The sequence below is a fragment of the Daktulosphaira vitifoliae genome, unplaced genomic scaffold, assembly GCF_025091365.1.
Source record: "Daktulosphaira vitifoliae isolate Bord-2020 unplaced genomic scaffold, ASM2509136v1 Scaffold_2, whole genome shotgun sequence".
NCBI classification, from domain to species: Eukaryota; Metazoa; Arthropoda; class Insecta; order Hemiptera; family Phylloxeridae; genus Daktulosphaira; species Daktulosphaira vitifoliae.
In genome coordinates, this window is record NW_026099573.1 from 4,971,746 (window position 1) to 4,996,034 (window position 24,289).

At 32.8% G+C, this 24,289-nt stretch overlaps 1 protein-coding gene across 1 annotated transcript; it reads left to right on the forward strand.

The window, feature by feature from the left end:
• Positions 1-2,072: 2,072 nt before the first annotated feature.
• Positions 2,073-2,669, forward strand: LOC126897900 (uncharacterized). The gene has a single exon (XM_050671845.1). It carries the CDS (start codon positions 2,073-2,075, stop codon positions 2,667-2,669), a length of 597 nt encoding a protein of 198 aa, XP_050527802.1.
• Positions 2,670-24,289: the final 21,620 nt, after the last annotated feature.

Here is a 24,289-nt window from a genome sequence, read left to right on the forward strand (position 1 = left end):
AATTGGAAAGTTTTGAAACTTTGCAAAATGTATGGTTATAGAGACTCCTGATTAACCAAAAAAGTCGCATTTCTCGGAGTTCCAGAAGTGTCCGCCATCTTGGATTTTATGTGTGATTTTTCACGTTTATTAAATTATCTTTGAAAATACTAAATTTATCTCAAAAGTTCTACTATACAAAAATGTAACTAATAAAATTTTAAACAAATATANTACAAAAATGTAACTAATAAAATTTTAAACAAATATATGATTTTATAATTTTTTAGCTTCAATACGAAGCTGAGAAGGTATTGGTTTTACTAAGATGTGTTTTTTTGTTTTTTTTTTTTTTTGTCTGTTACCACTTTTTCTCAGCTCTCACTGGACCGATTTCTTTCAAAAGTACGTCAAAAGATCACAAATCGTATCTAGTTGGAGACATTATCCTTAAAAATTGAAAAAAATTCCCTCGTTCCCCGAAAATGGGGGAAATATCCAAAAAAATTACATATTTAAAAATCGGTGAATTTTGTCATTTTTTCACTTTTTTTCTTAAAACTTCCATAACTTTTTCTAAAATCAACAAATCAACATAATTTTTTTTTATACTAAAATCTTAGATATTTACCTTTCATTTGATATCATTTTTTTGAAAATCTATCTTTTAACCTGCTCATTGGGGGAATTTATAATAGCAACTTCTTTCCAAAATTATATTTTTCAACTTAATTTTTGAAAATGTTCCGGAAATACGGCGTCCTTCAAACATATATCAAATTAAAGCTTTATTTATGTACTATAAAATAAAAAAAAAAAATTTTTCCCGACGACCTATCTTCTATGCGCAAATGACTACCGTATTCAAAAATATGCTATTTTAACAAATTTTTTTTTTTTTAATTAAACACTACAGATTTGCATCGAAGCGTTTTTTATGATAGTGATTTTAATCACTGTCAGATATCATCTATACTGGACCCAACTATGCTACGACCCCACTGTGCTGGGGTTTTTTTAGATTGAATCCAAGATGGCGGACTCTTCTGGAACTCCGAGAAATGGCTAATTTTTTGGTTAATCAGGAGTCTCTATAACCATACTTTTAGCAATGTTTCAAAACTTTCCGATTTAATTCCACAAAACACCTTCTATAAAATTTAAATAATTTGACTATCAATCACTCGTCAAATAAAAATACTTATATTAGTTCAATAACAAATCGATTTTAAATATTAAATTCGATATAGGGTGCGCACATTAAATCTTTTATTTTATTTGTATGGATAATTTATATGCCCACCTTTCTAATAACTATAACTACAAGTAATATTTTTTCTAGCACTTAAAATAGGTCGTTCACATAAGACACAATTGTTTCTATAAATTGAAAAAAATTGCTTAATTGTTAAATCCAGCTTATAGTATACAACCATTAATTTCCGTGATTATATTAAAAAAACAATTATTAGATTATGTTTATTACAAAAAATTGTATAATATATTTAAATTAAAACTGTAACTTACAAGAGACCAATTCCTAATCCTTTAAATGGAAAATGCATCCATCTGCTTTTTCTATACAAACAGTTATGATTTTCTAATAAATCACTCAAATAAGGTGCCAACACTGAGAATAGTAATACAATTATTTATTGTAATATTTTATTAATACATTATTAAATAAAAACAGGACGAACCCAAAATGTTAAACATATTTATGAATATATTATAATATTATTTATCTCTATTGCCTTCTTAAATTATTAAAGATGTGTTTATCTTTAGCAAAATACAATTTTAGAAAACTTTATAAGGCGAGTCAAATAATTTTAACGTATTTATATCTAATTATGATTTCATATTTAATCATCAAACTATGATAGTTTAATATAGCAACTATTTGGTTTAATTATGAATTTCTTGATCTATTATTACAAAAATATAATATAGTCTATTATTTGTTAAAAAGCCAATTGAAATTAAAGCAAGAAAAAAGGATCAAAATTAATCTAGAGTTACTCAAAGATGAAATCGTGAGGAAGAATTATGAGAACGAAATCACGAAGAACCTTAAAGAGAATAATGCACAAATGAACATAGATCTGGATTGGGAAATAGTGAGAAACGCTGTTAACAAAGCAGCGGCCACTAGTATTGGTGAGCTAAAAAGGTCAAGAAATACTTGGTATAATGATATTTGTAGAGTTGCTGTAGACAGACGCAGAAAATCGAGAAATGAATTTATTAAAAACAACACTCAAATGACTAAAGATAGTTTCATACGGGAACGTAAAGCCTGCAAAAGCACCCTTCAAAGGGAAAAAAGGAAATTTTTTAGCAACATACTTCAAACAGCAGAGAACGACCATACACAAGGGAGAACTAGAAACTTTTTTAGAGTCATTAAACAGTATGGTTGCGAAGCGTGGACAACGACCAAACAAACAGAAAGAAACCTGAGGACTTTTGAGCACAGAGTGTGGAGGAAAATATGCGAACCGGTCATCGATGAAACAACGGGAAGTCGGCGGAGAAGGTACAACAGTGAACTATATGACATGTTGGAAATAGCACCGGTAACAAGTTTTATTAAGGGCCAAAGAATACAATGGTTAGGACACATAGCGAGAAGAAGAGAGAACGAGATAACCAGGGTAGCATTGGAATGGAAACCACAAGAGAAATGACCTAGAGGGAGGCCGAAGAAAAGATGGATCGACGTGGTAGAAGAAGATTTAAGAATCCTTAGAGTTGAAGACTGGAGAGAGACAGCCCAAGATAGAGATAGGTGGCGAAGCGTAGTAATGGCGGCAAAAACTCTTAGAGAGTAGGAATGCCAGTAAAAGAAAGAAGAAGTCTATTATTTGTAAACCTAGAAGTAGAACACTTTTGTAATGTTTAGATTAATTGTAATTCCCCAAATTATTGTTACTAGACCAAGAAGTAAATATTTATAAACATTTTTTAAAATGATTATAAAATGCATTATGAATTTCTTAAAAAGAAAAACAAAAATATTTTAGTATATAAGACGAAATGGAATGAATTGAAATGAAGGTGAGAGAAGGTAATCTCTTTCCGCGTGGTACGTTTGTGACATTAAGTTTTCATTTTGTGTATTATTTATTTATCCTGTTTAAAGTGTATCATTATTTTATATGTTTTACTTTGTTTGATTATATCCTTATTAATTACATTTGCGTTATTATTGAACAATTATAACTATAAGTTAGAACAAAAAGATTGTTTCATTTTTAAATACAACAGAACCTACAATCAACAGCCTAGAGAACGAAGAAGTGGATCTAAGCAGAGCAGAAATTGATGTGATCATTAAATCACTTAAGAATAATAAGGCTGCAGGAGAAGACCGAATTTGCAGAGAGTTACTAAAGCTAGGAGGTTCTAGGTTAACTGAGGAGATATTTAATCTTATATCTTGGATATGATATAAAGGTGAAATATCTTTAGAAAGAGTGAGTTAACCATAGGTCACATATTCACGTTAAGGCAAATCATAAGTAAACATTATGAAAATAATAACGATATCCATCTAGTGTGTGTGGATTTTAATCTATGACAATATAATTAGAAATAAGTTATGGATAAGTTTGATAAATTTAGGTTTTCAAACTAAAATAGTAAATTTAATAAAATTATGCAACAGCAACACAAAATGTGTAGTCCGGGTACAAGAGGAGCTGTCAGATGCTTTTGAAGTGAGTAAAGGACTAAGACAAGGAAATGCGCTATCATTGATGCTATTTCATTTAGCTCTAAAAAGTGTGATAAGGAGAATACTATAGCGACAAACAATGGAAGTAAATGAAAATCATATTGCCTATGCTGACGATATGATAATTATGGGCGATACGAAGCAGGATACCATAAACAGTATGTCAATCCTAGTGGAAGTATGCAAGCATATGGGGCTCTCGATAAATCAGGAAAAAACCAAGTATTTGTTCATGACTAGAAAAGTACGAGATGTTCAAAATGAATCCGACTTTGATCATCCCATTAAGAAGTTAATGGGATATTCTTTAATCAAAGTATTCTTCAAATGTCCAGTTGTTTATTAACTCATAATTTGATAATAATTGTTTTTCATATATTTGATTCAACTACTTTTCTTGAACAATTTTATTACTTATCCCTATCTTAATTTTGTTACCGTTCATAACAATTGTACTTATTTTTTTTGTCCAATACCTACTAATTACTTAATTTAATTTGTTAATATAATTGTACAAAATAATTGAATTCAAGTCTGTACTAAATATTATTCTTTGTACTTTGCTCATTGCAATAAATTTACTGATTTCACTGAATATTCACCTTTACTTTACCTCTTTAGCACATATACAGTCCACTATCACAAATCATGTATCATAAGTAACTAACTGAACAAATGTCACAGGTAAGGTAGTTAGCACATAGGAGTTAGCTGGCTTGCTCATTGTACAAATTTTATTTACTTTTACTCTCATAATACTTGATTGTAATTTTTATTTAGCTTAATTGTTCCTATTCCTCCCTATCCCTCCACTCCATGCACTTTCCTCTACAAATAAATCAGATAGTTATACTTAGAAAATCAACTGACTAAACGGCTTTCCTCTTGTCGCCTTCGTATGAATAGGAGTTCGTTCACAGTTCAGTCCTGTTCCTAACATGGTCTATAATGCTTTATATATAAAAAAAAAATGTTTTCTATCACTAATAAAAAAAAATTACGAGTCATCTTTATAGAAAAAGTTTTATTTTTAATTTTACTTACATATCATACATAATTTTTATGATTATTGTAAGATAACATAGAATTTTTTTTACCCTATTAAAATATTGCTGAAATTGTGTAAAATTTCAGAAAATATCTCAAAAATCTACAATAGTCTTCATAAATAAACAAATAAACCGTGTATTAGAGAAATGACGTACACACAATTTGAAAAATTAACCATAAAGTGTTATCTTGTCCTGATTTATTAAATAGTGCATAAATGACTTATGATCGGATGGGATGAAAAAATTTAGAAAATACTTATTAATATGATTTTTTTCCTGTGATAAAAATAAGTAATAAAATTTTTTTTTTTCATTTTTTCCAAAAATGTTAATATAAATAAAATCATGTGGTTTATAATATATTTAATCGTTTTCATAAAATAGTGCTCTCTGAGCTTACGTTATTTCGCATGTAATAACTATATATATATATACTTCAATAATAAGTGGAGGAACAATGTTTGAGGACAAGTCATATACAGATTGAACGGATCTAACTGACAACTTTTATAACGTATGATATATAAAACATTATTCACTTTTTTTTTTTATCAATTTTTACACTATAGGACTTAAGAAATATTTTTTTGCTTTTCACAATTATAAAAAATAATTTTTTTTAAGATTTTAAAATAGTCATTTTATAAATAAGTTTAAAAAAAAATGTTGATACCAATAACTTTTATTTTAAACGAGCATTTGTAATTGACGTGAAAACTAATATAGTAGTAAAATTAAGTTTATCAAATAATTTATAAAAACGTTATCTAATACTTGTTAAGTTTTTAATATATTGTGTTAAAAACTGAGTTATGATATTATCACAATAAACACAACTATAGAATTCTTTAACAGATGATTTTTTCACCGTACGTTTTAATCAAATTTATGATATAGAAATATTTATCTATTATGTGATGATATCTGTCCTTATCAGTCATTATTCAAATTGACTAATAGAAAAATGTAGTTTTTGAATAATATTGTCTAGAGAATTTATTTAAAACAATACTACATTTTTATAAGAAATTAAATATATACAAATAATTCTCAAAATGACCTCAGTAGGGTAATATAGAGAGAGCTGGGGAGGTCCAGCCTCATCCATTCAACCACCTTCCAGTTGTTGTGGAGGAAGTGTACGGGGGGATTAAATCCAATGTAAACTAACTTAATGTAATTGAATGAGGAACAAAGAAACCCAACGTAAACTAACCTAATGCAATGGGAATGGGAACGACAAAACCTTACGTAAACTAACATAATGGTAGGTGGTGAGAGAGGATGAAACCCAACGTAAACGTTTTCTAAGAATTTTTTCTTCGACTACCAGAATCTTAGGTAAGCATATTTTTCAACATTTAAGTTGTCGCCATACAGTTATGATCATTGTCGTATGGATTTTATGAGAACAATGGCAACGTTTGTCGTTATGGCTTTATAATTTCTCAGAATTTTATTATCGTCTACCAGACGCTTAGGTAAGCATATATAAGGTATAATTATAGTATATCGCTCATAATCGTCTGTAATTTTGTATGGGAACAAATTGTGACGCTGTCTGTGTATTTTTAAATATAAAGCTATAATTTTTAAGAACTTTATCATCGACTAGCAGACGCTTTGGTAAGCATATTTTTCAACATTAAAGATGTCGCCGTACAGTAACGATCACTCTCATATGCATTTTATGATAAAATTGACACCACTGGCGGTGTTTCACGCCTACGTATTCTATTATTTACTATATAACCGGTTAAACACATCTTGTCCTGTCACATTTGTTTTTAATTATCATTGACGTGCAGTTGTTTTTTTGAAAACCAGAAATGTATTATTTATTAATTTACACGTACAAATAAAACCATGAACCAGCAAGCTCAATCGTCTTCTACACAAGGTATGTAGATTTTTCCAATTATATACTTATTTTATTTTAATAAATTTATTTTTTAATTATTTTTAATTTTTAAATTCGTTTATTTGTTAAAAATAATAAAATAAATCCAATATCTATAATATTACTATCATTTTATTTTAATTTTCGATTTATTTTTATTATAAAAAAAAAAATTCTTTACTTTACTTTAATGTATAAAAAAAAATTTACTTTATACTTCTGCGATATTTGTTTCATCACGTCAGGCGGCTAAGCGTAGTAGGGCTAACAATAGTACGGTTAGGTCGAAAAGGTTACGTATGCAATTGACGAATACCCGTAATTGCACTGAGATCGATTCCGCATTGGTGCTGGGGGCCGTTTGGTATTATCGTAAGAACGTGGAAAATTTCGCGAGCTATCGAGATTTTCTGCGCGCCGTTAAATTCGAGCTGCTGGCCAGACTCGCTGAAATCGTAGGTAACCGTCCGATCAAGTATAATTTCAAATTGGAGGCCTCATATCATATACCGCGATCAGAAGCACCGTCCGAAGACTGTGGCTTCAAGACACGGACTAGGGTATTACTATCCGATACGGATATCGGGTATGGGGTCAATTAAGATTTTGAGGTTATGCTCACCGAGGAAGACGCGTACTCTTTTGCATATCGACGGCCTTATGCTCAGCGTTTGTATTTTAAAATTGGTAGCCGTTTAAAACTGACATTTCCAGGAATACGCGATGCTATACTAGGAGTTGTTCCTATGGCGCTATGTTTTGTATTATTGTAATTTGTTATTAAATCTGCTATAATGTCTATCCAATTATATGATCTATTGGTAGTAAATTTATTCCACATTTTTTCTTTTAGTGTTTTATTTAATCGTTCCACAACAGCCGCTTTCATCGTAGAGTAGGTTGAATAATGATTTATATTTTTGTTCTTCATGAGCATCCGAAAATGTTAGTTGAAAAATTTTAAACCTCGGTCTGTTTGCAAGCTCCTTGGAGATCTATTGAACAAAAGATTATCTCAAAAGCCGACTTGACTTCTGGATTAAATTTATTTTTTAAAGGGACAGCCCACGCATATTTTGTATAAACATTATTATCGTTAAAATAAATGTAAAATTTTTATTTTTTGAAGCGTATTTTATCATATTTACTAAATCTGCTTTCCACAAGTCATCTTTGCCGTAAGATACAACTCTTCTTTTAGGAAATATTTTTCTAGCTGGCTTATGTAATTCATTTGCTACTTTACTCATGATATTACACCTAGTTCTCGTAACTCTTCTTCTATTGACAGTATTTCGTATCCCACGCCTGTATTTCCAGCACTTCTTGCAGCGTGTTCTAATCGCACTATAAGTTCATTATGATCGTTCCAATATACGTATTCTTTAGGTCTTTAGTTTCAAATTTTATAGGTTATCATACTGACACGGCCATGGCATTGTCACACGTTGACACCCCGCGGTCGTATCAGCTCCTTCTCAGCCATCGCTTCACTGTAAACCGGACCGTTACACACACGCGTTATCGTCGTGGTGTAAAGTCCAACAAATGCCTAGCGTCGAATACCCCGCCGCAATAATACGTTCAGTCAGTCATCTTCGTGACATCACCAAACGTACCGTCGTCTGATTCTCGAATCGCTTGTAATATACACTTGTCTAAAGCATCAGCATTTGTTTTCATATTGTGAAATCTTTGTATCAATGTTATTTTCTGTTTCGTTTACTTTTATAATCTTATTCTAATAAACGGCTCGACGCCTTTTCAAATTAACCTCGAACTTGTGTTGTCTACCTTATTTTTGTTTTGTGTATGCGGCACTTGAGTATATACTCTGACAATACCACTGCCAGTTTTCGGAGGAAACAAGTTACTAATGATGTATTTATATTTATAACCTACATTACTTTTCAATTTTCCATCTCGACCAAAATGGGTATCAGTGTAAAGTAGTAAAACTTTATAATCCGATAAATCCATTTTGTTGAATGAACCAACTGCAGGTTTACTTTTAAATAATAATTGATAAAGCCCATAACTTAGTGGTCGTAGTGCTAATGTCCCAACTTAAATAGTTGAAAAATCATCGGTTATTTTAACCGTAGTATTGCACATGATAAAATCATTATCTTTCACATACTTTAAACCATAAACCGGGTCCATTTCTAATAACTACTTTGAAAAATCTTCTCGCTGCATTTCACTGGAAAACGAACGTTTAGGCTTTTTGAAATTTGCCGTTTTATTTCTTCTAAGATGTAGAAGGTGTTATGAATACTTAACTTAGTTTTATTATTGTTCTACAATTATAATAACAGATAATCATAAATTGAATTATAATCGAGGTCGGCCTATAAGAATGTGTTTATAAGGTATTTTTCGGCGTTGCAAAACCGAAAAGCGGGCCGACTGCGACTGTTGAAATTCAGAGCATCGTTAGTCATTTGACAACTATTGTGCGATTACTATGTAACGTACACATTATTCGTCCTTCACCAACATTAGCATTTCAATACCACACTAGTGCCTGATCAGCACAAACGTCCCTACGACCTACTACAGATATGCGGCACGCGCGGATGTAAACAAAACCGATGATATTCTTCTTGATTAAATAAATATATAACGACAACAAGTCGACATTTTCCCACGCTCGCGGCTACTCATTTTTATTACAGATTATACTTTATTTACTACAACCTAATTCCGACAATATTACATTTTACAATTGATTTAATTATTAGATTTATTTTATTACAATCGGATTGTGTATGATCGCCGCTGTCGCTCACCTAACTTTGATACCACAACATCTCTAGAGATCTAGTCAGGTTATATTTAAATATACTATTAAATAGAAATAAATGTTTGTTATCGTTGTTAGTTAAGAGTCTATATTTATTGGTCACGAAACCGCTAACCGCCCTTCTAGTGGAATATAAATTATATAGGGCCAGCGTTGCCCCGTTAAGGTACAGCTTAGCCAACTGTTAGGATCCTAGCGAGAAAGCACGTTGCAGTCTGGTGGAGGCGGCGTGTTCTGTTCTTAACAGAATAGATCTGCCCCTAATTGTGCCGATTTAATAGATATACCAACAACGATCAATTTTTTTTTTTTTATTATATTGCTTTAATTTAGTACCAATTGCCGTTTGACGAATATAATTATTTAATTTTACGAAGTATATTACTAACACATTAATACAAATCATTTTCTATTTTAAAATAGCATTTCATAATTATATCTATACTTATCTTAAGAAATTAGATTGAAATTCGCATATGCCTTTATATAATTATTATCTTAAGCGCGCCGAGAATAATCAAACGATCCACATAAGTCAAACCGCTTAGCAAACGTTAGGATTTAAAGACTCTAATATAAACAATTTGAACGAAGAACAAATCGTTCAAATGATTAAAGACAACCTTAAAAATTTTAAATTATTGAATAATTATAAAAATTATATAATTAAAATTAACGCCTATGCGTTTCAAAGGTTGTAACAATATAAAACACCTAGTAGGCGCTACCGTTATTCTTGAACGATTTACCATATTTAAGTGCGTTAGCACGAGGAAATATATAGCAGAAAGCTTTGCTGCCTTATCTCTTAACAATAAACTGACTACTTTAAAAGCCGACAATAGGGGCTATACATACTTTTTCTGTTCGAAAAACGTTCTAATTAATATTTTAGGCAGTTTAAACAGCGAGCAACCAATCAATAGTTCAATAAATAGTCTTATTGCTATACTTCGCGCGAAACTTAATCATCGGCCGTTGTCGAAAAAAACGACTCGGACGACGAGTCTGATATTGAAAATCTTCCAAATACAAAGTTTCTTCCTACTATTGAAACTAAAAGCTCTTCTAGTGGCCACACTTCACCCGATACATTAGAAAAAACAATAGTCGAAATCAAAACACTAAATTTAGAAACTAACAGCCCAGTTTCTACAATTTTTCCGGCTAAATTAAATATTAATAATAACAAAAGAATTATGGCTGTAACCGCAATACCAGCACCAATTTTCGCACATTTTCGGTCAACTTTCCGAAGACGTAACTAGATTTTTCAATAATTTCGAACGCGTAGCAACCGCTAATAGTTGGGATGACCCAAAAAAATTAATTATGTTACCTATCTCATTACGTAATATGGCGCAAACGGTATTCGAAGCGATTGAATCACAAAACAATAACTTAACCTGGCTTGCAGCAAAAACAGCAATGATAGGGTTCTACAACTCAGACGCGCAAGTTCGATTAAGAAAGCAAAATTTAGAATCAAGGAGAAAAACAGATAAGGAGACGATTCAGGAATATTTATTGAATGTAAAGGTGGAATGTAAAAGAGTAGATAGAAATATGCCTGAGAGAGATGTAATACGATATATTATACGAGGATTGCCAGAAGAGTATTTTAGAAAATTAGAAAATATGAATTTGGATTCGCTCGAGATACTCGATGAAAACATTAAAAGGTTAGAAAGAAATGTAGGGTTAAATGTAGCGCGTATCCAATAATGAGATCGCACAGGTTATCTCGTTAATATTTGTATAACTTATAGTTTTACAACGATAACCGAAAATAAATAGCGTAAAGAAAAACAAGATCGTAGCAACGCGAACAGTTCGTTGTATAATTATATATATATAGGTATATATATACTCGATCGACTACCCTAGTCGTTACGGATATATTCTTACACCAACAAAATGTATATATGTAAATATAGCACAATACGCAGTTTACTTAAGGTCTCGGTTTCGAGTTATCGTCTCAGAACACCAGAAAAACCAACTTAAAAAGAAACGACGAAAAGAAAACAACGGGTAACCAGTTAAGGTGTACGTCGAAAACGGAACAGAACGCAATATCGGTAATCAATATTCGGCGGCGACCTTATCTCAGTGTCAAGGGCGGGGAGACGACCGATGACAACCGATTGTCATATTAATAGCTGGACGGCTGATATCGAGAGAGACACGGGTGAGCGCCAGCCTAGAGCAAAAGGCGGTGCCGTGTCAATTAGTTCGAATGGGGACCTTAACTAGTACTTTGTCTCCAGCAGAGTATTGCGCGACGTATTTCGGAAAGTTTAATTTTGAAATGGTGTTGTTTGATGCTTATTCAATTATTTTTGGTTAAGTTTTTCGGACATGGTTTAAATTATCAAGTTCAGATAACACATTTGCGTCGTTTGGGGGTATAAGAGCTAGGTCATATATACTTTTAAGATGATAACCGTGAACCAAGTTGTGCGGAGTATACTTAGTAACCTCGTGTACTGAAGTGTTATAGACAAAGACTATGTAAGGCAGATGTCGGCCCATTTGTTGTTATCTTGGACATAGTGGGCAATCATATCAATGAGACTTTGGTTTTGCTTATAAGTGGGCTTATAAGGAATTTTTTATCTATATGTAGAGAATCTAAAATATCTAAAATCGAATTAGCAGTAAAATGTTTAGCATTATCTGACCTAATAATTTTGGGTGGCCCAAATCTTAAAATGAAGTATGTTGTGGTTCGGGTGGTAATTATATTGAATAAATAAACAACACCGTGATTAAATATCAGTGAAAATATATTTTATAATAGCTATATCCGTATGATTACATAAAAACAAAATCAGTTTCTAAAGGAAGTAGACAATAGCCAAAATGTTAATGTTATAATATTAATTCTTGTTAGTGGCCGGCGGCCTGGACCGGTTCAAGCCGCCCGTCAGCCACTCCATATGGCGCGACCTGCCGGACGTAAAGGGAAAGCGCCGCGATCGCCATCCAGTGGTAAAGCTGGAGTCGCGATGCGACCGCGACAAGTCTAACAGAAATTTGTTTGTACTCTGTGCGTTGGCACTTGCGTAAGGTCTAGCTACGCAAAATTTAGATAGCCGATCGGTTGCGACAAGTATATGTTTGTATGATTTCAAATTTTCAAGTGGACCAATGTATTCTAAAATACAACTACGGAGTTGCCTGATGTTAAAAGGCGATGGAAAATTTTTTGACTCTAGGCATTGTTCGGTTGGTTTTATACCTTGTGAATTTATTACGTTGCCTAAAACTTTAATTTCTTTGTATACGAATTTGCATTTAGATGGTTTTAATTTGAGGTTGTAGTATGAAAATCTTTCTAATGTAAGTTTTAGTGCATGTAAATAGCTATCAAATGTTTTGCCAAAAATGACACAGTCGTCGAGATAGCAAACATTGTTTTTATAATTAAGGCCTCCCATGATTTTGCACATGGCAGACTGATAAATGGACGGCGCGTTATTAAGGCCCATTGGTAATCTTTTGAATTGATAGTGACCGGTTTCTGTCGAAAAGGCTGTGTATTGTCTCGAATCTTTGGAAAGTTTAAATTGGTAAAAACCGCTCGATGCGTCTAATAAAGAAAAGTAATTGTTACCTGCCAAGCAGTCATAGACGTTTTGTATGATTGGCATAGGAAAGCTTTCTCGTAATAATATTAAATTTAATTTTCTGTAATCAAGAACCATTCTATATTCTTAAGGGGTTTTACCTTTTTTATCCCCTTGTGATAAATTTTTTCCTACTAAAAATATTGGATTAGAATACGCGCTTGTAGATGGTTCTATTATACCTGCTTTTAAAAGTTCTTGAGTTTGTCTTTCGACTTCAGCTCTTTCTATGGCGCTTAATTTAAAATTTGGTAGATTGATAATTTGATTATTACTTAATTTTAGTTCGATTTCAGGGAGGCAAACCTCTCCCAAGTCGTATTTGGTTTTTGAAAAAACGTGAGAAAATTCATTTAGTAACGCATTTAATTTATTTATTTTATCGGGAGACAATGATGGATTGATATCATATTTCAGATTTTCAGACAACGTTCGCGACGTATTGTTAGTGCCACGGGTGAATTCTGCGAAATTTTTATTTGAAGCGCGTTTGTTTAGCAATGGTTCTCTGACCACGTCTGCATTGTTAGAAACTCGAGATAGCAATAGTTGGTTCTTATTGTTTTCTATCAGTTAAATCGGACTCTTTAATTCGCTTGGTTAAAATATCGCGCCTAACGCTTAAGGAACTCGAGTCATTAATTTTAATAACTGTCAGAAATTTAAAATTTATCTCCGTGTTAGGGACATATACCAGGGGTGTCCAATGTCTCCGTGAGAAAAGGACGAATACGTTTTCGCGATGTGGCTGAATAAATGCAATGACGGCGGTACTATTGACGGAAGGCTCGTCCCCTTGAGAAATTATTATTAAATTTTTATTAAAATGTGAAGCAACTGCGGCCAAGTCTTCTGATTCCAGCCATACTGGCCGTTTCGCGGAATCTATGTTTAATAATTGTTTAATGCCGTTGGAATCTATGTCTATATTCTTATTTTTCAAAATTTCTACTAAAGTGTTCACGTCACAAAATCCGTCTTTGGGCACGTGTTTTAATATTTGGGTTCGCGCAGCCATATAATCAACGGATAATTGATTTTCAAATTTATCGTCTATCAATTGTGCCGCGGGCTTACTATCGCTATTGGTGAATTGTACTACTATTTTTTCGTTATTATCATATAAGGTCAATGTTGAATTGCGCATACACAAGTTTGCCATGTATTTATTCAAAAAATCATAACCCAAACGATTATCAACTACTGCACAATTGATTAAAAATGAATGATCGTTAAAATAAACTTCTAAACAAATTTTTCCTAATAAATTTAGTGGAGTACCATTCGCTGTGGTCAATGTCGCGTTATTTGTCGGATGAATAGTGTATTCCGGCGGTAAAAGGGCGCTGTTAATTATGCTCGTTGACGCGCCTGTATCGATGATAAATTTAAAATTCCGATCATTAAAAATACCTGCAATAATTGGTTCATTTGTTTGTATTCTGTGATGAATGGGATTGATATTGTTAATAATACAGCTAATTATCTTATCATTTTGTTTGATGTTGTCCGAGGTTTTAGAAGAATTAATGTATGGTGATTGACTAGGTGGTGTAGAAACATCAAAACTCAGCCTAGTCTCCTTGTTTTGACTTACGCGTTTTTTGTAATTTCTGGGGTGCTACGATCGCGGGGCGAGTTTCGTAAGTTATTTGCTTAGTGACCCCACCGTTTCAATTTGAAGGGTAAAAAATATTTTTAATAAGATCGTAGAGTAATAAGTTTGTGGACGAGTTCGATCCGAATTTATTGTTATACTGCGGGTTTTGGACATTATTAGTGTTTTCATTACGCCCTATGTAATTATTTTCACGTCTATAATTATTATAATTTCTAATGTTGTTGTTTCTATTTCTATTTTTATCATTACTATAGTTATTTTGGTTGTAGTTTTGCCAAATTTCCTTTCTGTTATTTGTAAAATTCATATTGGGGCGCCCAGAATTATTTTCAAAACTCCTAGCAGGGGGTCTATAATTATTCCTATTAAAATTATTTCGGATATTACCATTATTGTGATTTAAATTTCTGTTGTTATTACTATTGTTGTTGTATTGACTCCTATTATTATTGTTTCGCTGTTCATTGCGGTAATTAGTAGAACGATTAGTTGCTCGATTATTGCGCGGTGGCCTAATATAGTTTACTTCGGGGTTATTTTGGATAGACAACGTCAAAATCTCAACCTGCTTTTTTAATTCCTCTATTTCACTGTCCTTATCAGTTTTATCATTTGACACGGCACCGCCTTTTGCTCTAGGCTGGCGCTCACCCGTGTCTCTCTCGATATCAGCCGTCCAGCTATTAATATGACAATCGGTTGTCATCGGTTGTCTCCCCGCCCTTGACACTGAGATAAGGCCGCCGCCGAATATGGATTACCGATATTGCGTTCTGTTCGTTTTCCGACGCTGACCTGAACTGGTTTTTCGCTGTGCACGTGTGGTAATTTTATGGAGTTTAACGCTGTTTTGGTTGAAGCATTATATAGATAGCTGTGACTTTTAATTACTGTTTTTGTGCGGAACAATTTTTTGTAGAGCCGTTACCTTTAATTACGGTTTTGTTTTTGTTTTGTGCGGCACGGTAACCATTCAGAATATAGGGAATATATACATATGTATATATACACATAAATATAGATATTACTTTTATTTGAGAGTGGAACTTAGAAATCGTAACATATTGTGTGGTGTCATCCTTACTTGTTGGATTACGCGTTATAATAAATTCGACAATCGCTATGATAGGCCCTACGAGATTGTCAAACAAACGGGTCCCTCTACATATTTAATAAAAATGTATAAAAATAATATACTCAAATAATAATAGACTCGCCCGTTCACGTTGACCAAATGAAACCCTACGTTTCTAGAAACTAATTTTAAATTAATTTTGATTTTTTTTTTCTTATTCTCCTCATTTTATTGTGTTCATATTTTCTACCACACCATGCGAATAGTGTGCTATTCAACACATATAAATATATATGTGTATATACTAGGGACATGTGTATTGTACGCTTGAATATGCTACCTCATCATAACAAAAGTGTGTGAATTTCATTTAACAGCGCGTGACAACCGGACAGTTATTCTACGGCTACCGACTTGAACATCACCTTCGCGAAACAAATAGTGCGTTACTTAACTATTGTACAGAACTTCAATTTTTTATTTATTTATTTTTTTTTTCATTTTAGACTTTACATCAATTACTTATAAAATTTTTTCGCAATAAATAACGTATTTTATAATTACTTATAACATTCTGTTTTCAAACAATTTTATTTTCATCTTTCAAAATTATTTTCAAATTAACAACAAAATTCAACAACGCACCACTTTGTGGAGTAATACAGAATAAATCAACTCAGGTATTTCTTATTCTGAACATAATTTTTTAGAGTCAATATGGCGTCGTATTTTTACATTGCTATTTTATTTATACTTAATGCTCTCACTTTTTATTCGTGTGGCGATTGTGTGCAATTTACCATTGACCCGATAAACGACGTAGGCCTTTATTTTGAAAATTTAAACAATATACTATTTTCAAAAGATTCGTACAACCTAATTATCTATGTAGATATCTCCGGTTATGAGACAAAATATATCGAAATTCATCAAATCCGGCTTCAAGCACTTAGATTATGTAATAATCGTCAATCACGTTTTTAAATTATTTTCACTGCCCTACAAAATCTACGAGAATTTTGTCACGTAAATCATTTAGATAAAATAGCTTTACCTAAAAATAGATACTGGTCTAGATTGGTTAAATGTTCGATCTATCATAAACTATATATTAAGAGACGCTAACATTCACATTCTTCTCTATTCTCTAGTTGAATACTCCTCAGAACAAAAATCAAGAATTTCACCTAAATCCCTTGGGTGGTCAACAGGGTATATCACGAATTATCAATCGATTAAAGAAACAACACTCATGGATCGGTATGAATCATGACGTGGCTGAGTTTATAAAAAAATGAACATCATGTCAGAAAAACAAGACTACAAATCGTCATGTGAAAGCACCGATGGTAATTACTACTACCTCTTCAAAGCCCTTTAAGAAAGTTTTTATGGATGTAGTCGATCCTCTTCCACGTACACCTCATAACAATGCCTACATCCTAACTCTTCAAGATGATCTTACAAAATTTTCATGGGCTGTCCCTATGGAAAATCATGAAGCAAACACTGTTGCTTATCATTTTGTAACCAAATTCATATGCTTACATGGTATCCCTCAGAATCTCGTTACTGATTGTGGCACCGAATTTCTGAGTGATGTGTTTAAAGAAACATGTAATCTACTGAAAATAAAAAAAACATCTACAACTCCCTATAGGCCGTAGAGCAATGGAAGTCTCGAGAGAAATCACCGGACTTTAGGTGAGTATCTTCGACACTAAGTAGATAAATATCAACGAAACTGGGACACTTGTTCCCAAATGTTCCATTTACTATGTTAACTTACAACTCAACAACTCATTTTGCCACGGGATACCAGCCCTACGAACTTTTATATGGTTATGAAGCTCAAGTCCCAACATCATTTACCCAAAAACCGGAACCACAGTATAATTATACAGACTATCAATTCGAATTAAAAAGAAACATGCAAGAAACTCATAATATTGCCAGAAAAAGATTATTAGAAAAGAAGCAGAAATCTAAAACCTCCTATGACCAAACTCAATTCCTTCCCACACTTCATATTGGTGATAAAGTTTTAATTCAGAAAAAGGCTAAACGCTGATTTNTAGGTCCTTTTGAAATATTAGACACAAACGCTGATTCAGTAAATATAGTTATTAACAAAAATGGCAAACGTCAAACACTCCACAAGAACATGGCTAAACTCTTTCATGAATAATAATTAACAAATAATCATTATTGTTTGTTACAGAATGGTTACTCACTTCTCTCAATATTATGCAGAAAACCTAAAAGCATTCATAAATATCACTGAGTTCAATCAAACGTCCGGTCTGTATTACGAATCCTATGGTCCCCTCAGAATCTCCCTGAGTACCTGGCAACTTATTTCCTACCTGGATTTAAAGAACTACCAGCAACGTCATTCTTTAATCTTATGTTATTACAATCAAACGGTGCGTCACTGTCGGGACGCATCATAAAATTCAAAAGATATAAAAATAGCTACAGTCTGTACCCAATTTGTTCAAATTACATTACCTTATTTAAATGAAATAGAATTCAATCATATTACTCTTTCATCTATATTAAATCGGAAGGGGAATAGCAGTTCTCTTTACTCCCGACAAAAGAGAGGTCTAGCAAATTTCGTTGGTAGAATAGCAAATGTTTTATTCGGTGTATGTTCCGATCAGGATGCTGAATATTTTTATACTAAAATCCGCGAACTTCAGGAAAATAAAAAAAAAATTCTACGACTATCCAAACAACAAATACACATTATGAAATCCGTAGTTCATCACACATACAATTCCTCACTACATCTAGATCAAACACAACATAATATGTACCAAAATATACAGAAAACTACTATCGCAAAGTCAAATGAATGCTGATAAAATCAATTTAGTCGAATTCATTTCTACTCTAGCTGAACATACAGCCATCGTAACTCTACTACTTAGACAATACAGTTGGAAACCTCCTTGCTATAGTTAACTCAGCTCTAATTGGTCGATTACATTCTAGTATCCTTCCTCCTAATATCCTACTTAATGAATTGAAAGAAATCCGTCTTAGTTTACCATCAACCCTTGAACTCCCAGTTTCTATCTATTCTACAAGTCTAACTGATTTGTTCAAGATAACTACTATTGATGCATTATATATTAATTATACTTTGATTTTTAATTTAAAAATCCCTTTATTGTCTAATTTAGATTTTAATTTATTTCACCCCATATCCTTGCCTATACCACAAGGAAATCAAAATTTTATTTTTATTGTAACCGAATCTAAGTATTTAGCTTTAAGTAGAAATAATGATTATTATTTTTCTTTATCAGACCTTCAACTTTCAAATTGTTTTGATTTAAGTAATTTTAAATTGTGTAAGTACTCTAAAGCACTATATCGTCATTCCAAAACAAAAAATTGTGACGTAAATCTATATTTTAAACCTAATTATCCAATTGTCAATTGTAATCTTAAGTATCGTAAATTGTTCATTCCCATATATCATAAATTAGAAACTCAAAACTCTTGGTTATATGTGACTCCTACAGAAACTCATATGACACTCAAATGTAATAATGTACAGAACCTCTTTTCTATTAATACCATTGGTAAAATAACAGTGGATAAGTCTTGTACTGTGAGTACCGAAACTTCAGTATTATTACCATCTCAAAACATTATTTCTGTTTTCTCCCAAGACTTTGTTCCCGAGAATCCTTTAGTTTACATGAATTCTAATATAACTAATAAAATTTCTAAATATCAGCCTGAACCGTTAACAGAAAATAATTTCATTCAAGATTTGAATCAATTAGCAGATGACTCAATAGATCTCAATAATCTTGAATCCACAATAGCAGAGTCTTCCGATCATTTCATCTTAAATACTCATATCCCATTTCTTTACTGTCTCTTTCTAATAATAGTAATTCTAACTTCATATGCATTGTGTAAATATAAAAATACCACCCGACAATATAAACCAGATATCGCACAATGTACAAATTGCAATGAAAGTATGGTCTGAAGTCTTGTTAATTTAATTATTTTATTGTAATTTAAGAGTATTATATGTAAGTAGTATTTCAAACACTACTGACATATGTGTACGTACAAAATTTTCCGATTTCTCTATATTTCTATGAATTAACTGAATTTTATTTTTTATGTTTTGTTTAGAGCGTATGATCTTTTTCAACACTTTATCCGACATCTTGATATTAACTGAATATATATCAGTATCAGTCGTCTTTTTATACTATATTTTATAATATATTATATTATTATTATTTTTATGAATATATCAAGCCCACATCGATATCGACCATTATTGAGGTCATCATCTTTGACTATAGTAATGAAACTATATCGTCCTTTATTCCAACATTGTGAACACATTGCTTTGAATTCATTAAAACTCATATCACTGATACAATGATCTTCATAAACGTGTTTGAGATTTGTTTCATCTTGTTTGTACAGTATAATCATATTAGTGTTATATCTTATCAATTGTTTTTGAATTCTAGAATACGTCTCTGTTAGGTAAAAACTATCAACATCATTGTGTCACCCTCGGCAAAAATAAGATGTCATATGAATTTATTTTCACAAATTACATCATCGAATAGAAACACAGAGTTTGCTTCTAATTTTTCGGGTAGAGGCACGTCTTCACTGCTGGTGAACCTAATCTCACTTAATAATTTATATTTATCTTATTTATAATACTTTCGTGTAAACGTATAGGTGCGGCAAACCGTAAACCATATTCCTCAGTTAATAATTTAAACATAACATTTGTTTTACCACAATTTGATGGTCCACATATTATGCATCTTATTGTGTTGGGTAATAGTGATCCATGTTTAGTCTCGTTGGTGTCTGTAAGATCCGCGACATAATCGACTGATAGAGTATGTTTCTGCTTCTCAAAAACATTATTAGCGCACGTTATTACTCGTCAAACGAATGAGTATAAATGATGAAAAACTCAAAAAAATTTACAGTTATAAATTGAAAATGATGCGAACAAGACGTGCGACAAAGCGAAGTGTAGGTCGCGGTTTTGTTAATTCAATAATTAATCGATTGCTCGTGAAAATGCATGTTCCAGGGTCTCAGTATTGCGGATCAGACACAAAACTTAATAAAAGACTAGCACGTGGTGATCCTGAAATAAATAAACTCGATGCAGCGTGTCGTAAACATGATACTGCGTATGCAAGAAGAAATGATTTATCGTAACGGCATTTGGCTGATTATGAGTTGGAAAAACGTTCTTGGGACCGCGTAAAAGTCAACAATAGTTCATTTGGAGAAAAGGCTGTTGCGTATGGTGTTACAAATACCATGAAAGCTAAAAGAAAGATTGGAATGGGTTTTGGTGGTGTACTACGAGTTGGACTTAAAGCTATGCGTAATTCAAAAGATATTAACAGTGTGGCAAACTTAGTATTAGCGGCAGCTCGTGTTGCGATTTAGATATTATAAAATATGCAGAGTAGTTTGGAATCAGTCATTTCTGCGGTGTCTTTTCGAGAGATATGTTACCTGTCAAGCCCAAAATATACGAGAGTGCAGTTGTTAATTTGTACATTGACCGTGGAAAAGGAACACATTGGGTAGCGTATTTCAAGAAAAGTAAGGACCTTGTGTATTTTGACTCTTTTGGAAATTTACCTCCTCCGTTGGAACTTGAAAAATATTTAACCGGATTGCGCGTGAATACAATTATAATCAGAAACAATAATATATCACAAACGTTTGTGGTTAGCTGTTTAAAATTTTTAAAATCACAATGCTCAAATCGTTGACCCTTACGCTGCATGACACAACGTCGAAAGTAACATCAAATTTTTTTCCACCGATATAATTCACTGGAGCATCAGAGGTTGCGTTGTTAGGATTTTACGGATGTAATTCAATACCAAATATTGACAAGTCGAACAATACATTCACTTTGATAAATACAAATAACGAGTTTCTTGAAATTAACATAGAAATTAAAGTGCCCGAAGGCACTTATGAACTTGAAGACATTAGTAGATATCTAGAAGAACGTCTTCAGTCGTATAAAATCTCATTAATGTTGAAGGCTAATAAAAACACTTTAAAATCAGAATTAAAGTGTGACGCGGTCGCATTGCACTTCCGGCTTGGCCGCTGGATGGCGACTGCGACACAGCTACCTCTCCTCGTCCGACAGGTCGCGCGACACCGAGTTGCCGCGGGTGACGAGAACCGGTCCAAGCTGGCGGCGACATTATCAAAAATATCATTTTCTCGTTTTGACTGTCATAGTGACAAACACAAAAATCAAACTTTACTTTTCATTTTGTATTTGATATTGAAAAATATACACTAAGTAATATCTAACCACGGTGTTATTTATTTGGTTATTTATTTATTTAATATAATTACCACTTGAACCACAACATTGGCGCAGTCGAAGAGGAATTTTTTTTTTGTAGACTCGGAAGTTATTAGGTAAATGCTCAATAATTACAGCAATTATTATTTGTAGCACTCTTAATAAAAAATTTGCAAAAAAGAGAACTTACAGCTTTAACTGACTAAAACTGTAGTAAGTTCCAGAAAAAATTTTTTTTAAGAATTAATTAGTTATAAGCTTATTAATTTTTGGGGTTAAGGTTGTAGCGTTACGCTACGGCTTTAGCATTGTTTGACAGTTGCAAGAAATTTCGCTGGACAGCGCTGTTTGACAACCTTTATTCAAAAGAATGTAAATTAATGTATTTATCTTTTTTAATTTTTTATTATATTTATCGTAATGATTATTTTATGTTACATATCAGTCTTAACGAGTACTCGAAAATGAAATAGGAAATTAGAATACGCATTTGTTTTTTGGAGGATATTTAAAAAATAAATTATATGTGGGCAATCGTTCCACTACTCAGGTGGTGACGGGTAGTATAAAGTACACCGTCACAACTTGTACAATTATTCTCTAAGAATTCTAATAGTTCTTACATTAGTTTTTCTTTTTGTTTGTGTTACTTAATAACATCGTTTTACTAGTGATCGCAATATTATTTGCCAACTAGTTTTCATCCATTCATCGTTCCTTTTGAGTAAGTTTCTTTATTTTTTCCTTATATCTTAAATACTTATTAAATATATAATTTTTAACGGCGTTCGTTACTAAGCGTTACCAACCGTGATCAAGATTACTAGCTTTTCCTAAGTATTCCTTTTTTAATCCTTTGCAACGGTGCTCGTAATAAACGCTTTACCAACCGTGATCCAAAGGGTTAGATTCCACCACTTACATACAGTTCATCTTCAACGGTGATCACAACCTCCGTGTTATCAACCGTCATCTAGATAACTGTCTTTTTTGTAAAAATCCCCTTAACCTTTTGCAACGGTGTTCGTAACTACAGGTTACCAACCGTGATACAGAGGGTTATATTTCTACTTTCTCCTTAAATTAAATAGTTTCTAAAGTAAGACTGATATGATAGTTCGCTGTTTAATATATATATAAATATATATATTCATCTTTTTTAAATAAAACATAACAAATCGATTATTTGAACAATTTGCGTTGTATTTTCATATTTAAAGTTAGTAAATAGCAAATTTAAAGAGATCAAACGTAGAAACGTTTCAAGGTGTATATAAGCTATATAGCTAGAGATAGACTTATTATACAGGAGAATTTCCTAACGTGGTTTGTGCTGAAAATATCCTGTAGACAAGTCCACTTCCCGATCACGTGATCAGCGTATTAGCTTATCCCCATTGACCTACTTATCTGATATAGATTATCAGCACTCAATGTCAGGTAAGAGCATACATGAGCTGCCGATAAGAGAGTTGCAAGGGGAGCTGTCACGACGGGATCTCGAAACTGGAGGCTCTAAAGCCGACCTTATAGTTCGACGGGAAGACTATCTAAGCCAGGAGGAGGGGTATAACACGGCAGAGCGTCAAATTTCACCCCGAAAAACCGAGTAATCATCCGCCCCAAGATGACGATATCCCTAACGGGAGGCCCGGGCAACCGGAAGATGACGAACGCCGTTCCGAAGACCGAGACAGCTGGTCACTGTCATATGACACATATATGATGTTATGCTGGTACGTCGAGGATAATGCGAAGCGGAACGAGGAGCTGGAAGCAATAGTCACCCAACAGCGCGAACACATTGCTCAGCTTGAGACAAAGTTGAACGACTTGATAAAGCAAGTCAACTTGTCTGCTTGCGAAGTACCAATAGGGTACTGTGCCGTTAGAGTTACAGTTTACAGTGTTACAGTGGACAGACCCGAAAATTCACAACTCCGATCGGAAGGGGGTGAGCAGATGGCAATCCCGGAAAATTCCGACCGAGCAGTTAGAGAGGACCCCCCATCCCCCCCACCAGAGCTTCGGACTGCAAATCAGTTCTTCGGTGACTTACGGGATACTTCGGCGGAACAATACGGTAGAAAACAGTTTTCCGGCGATAAATTAAATTTGCCCCGT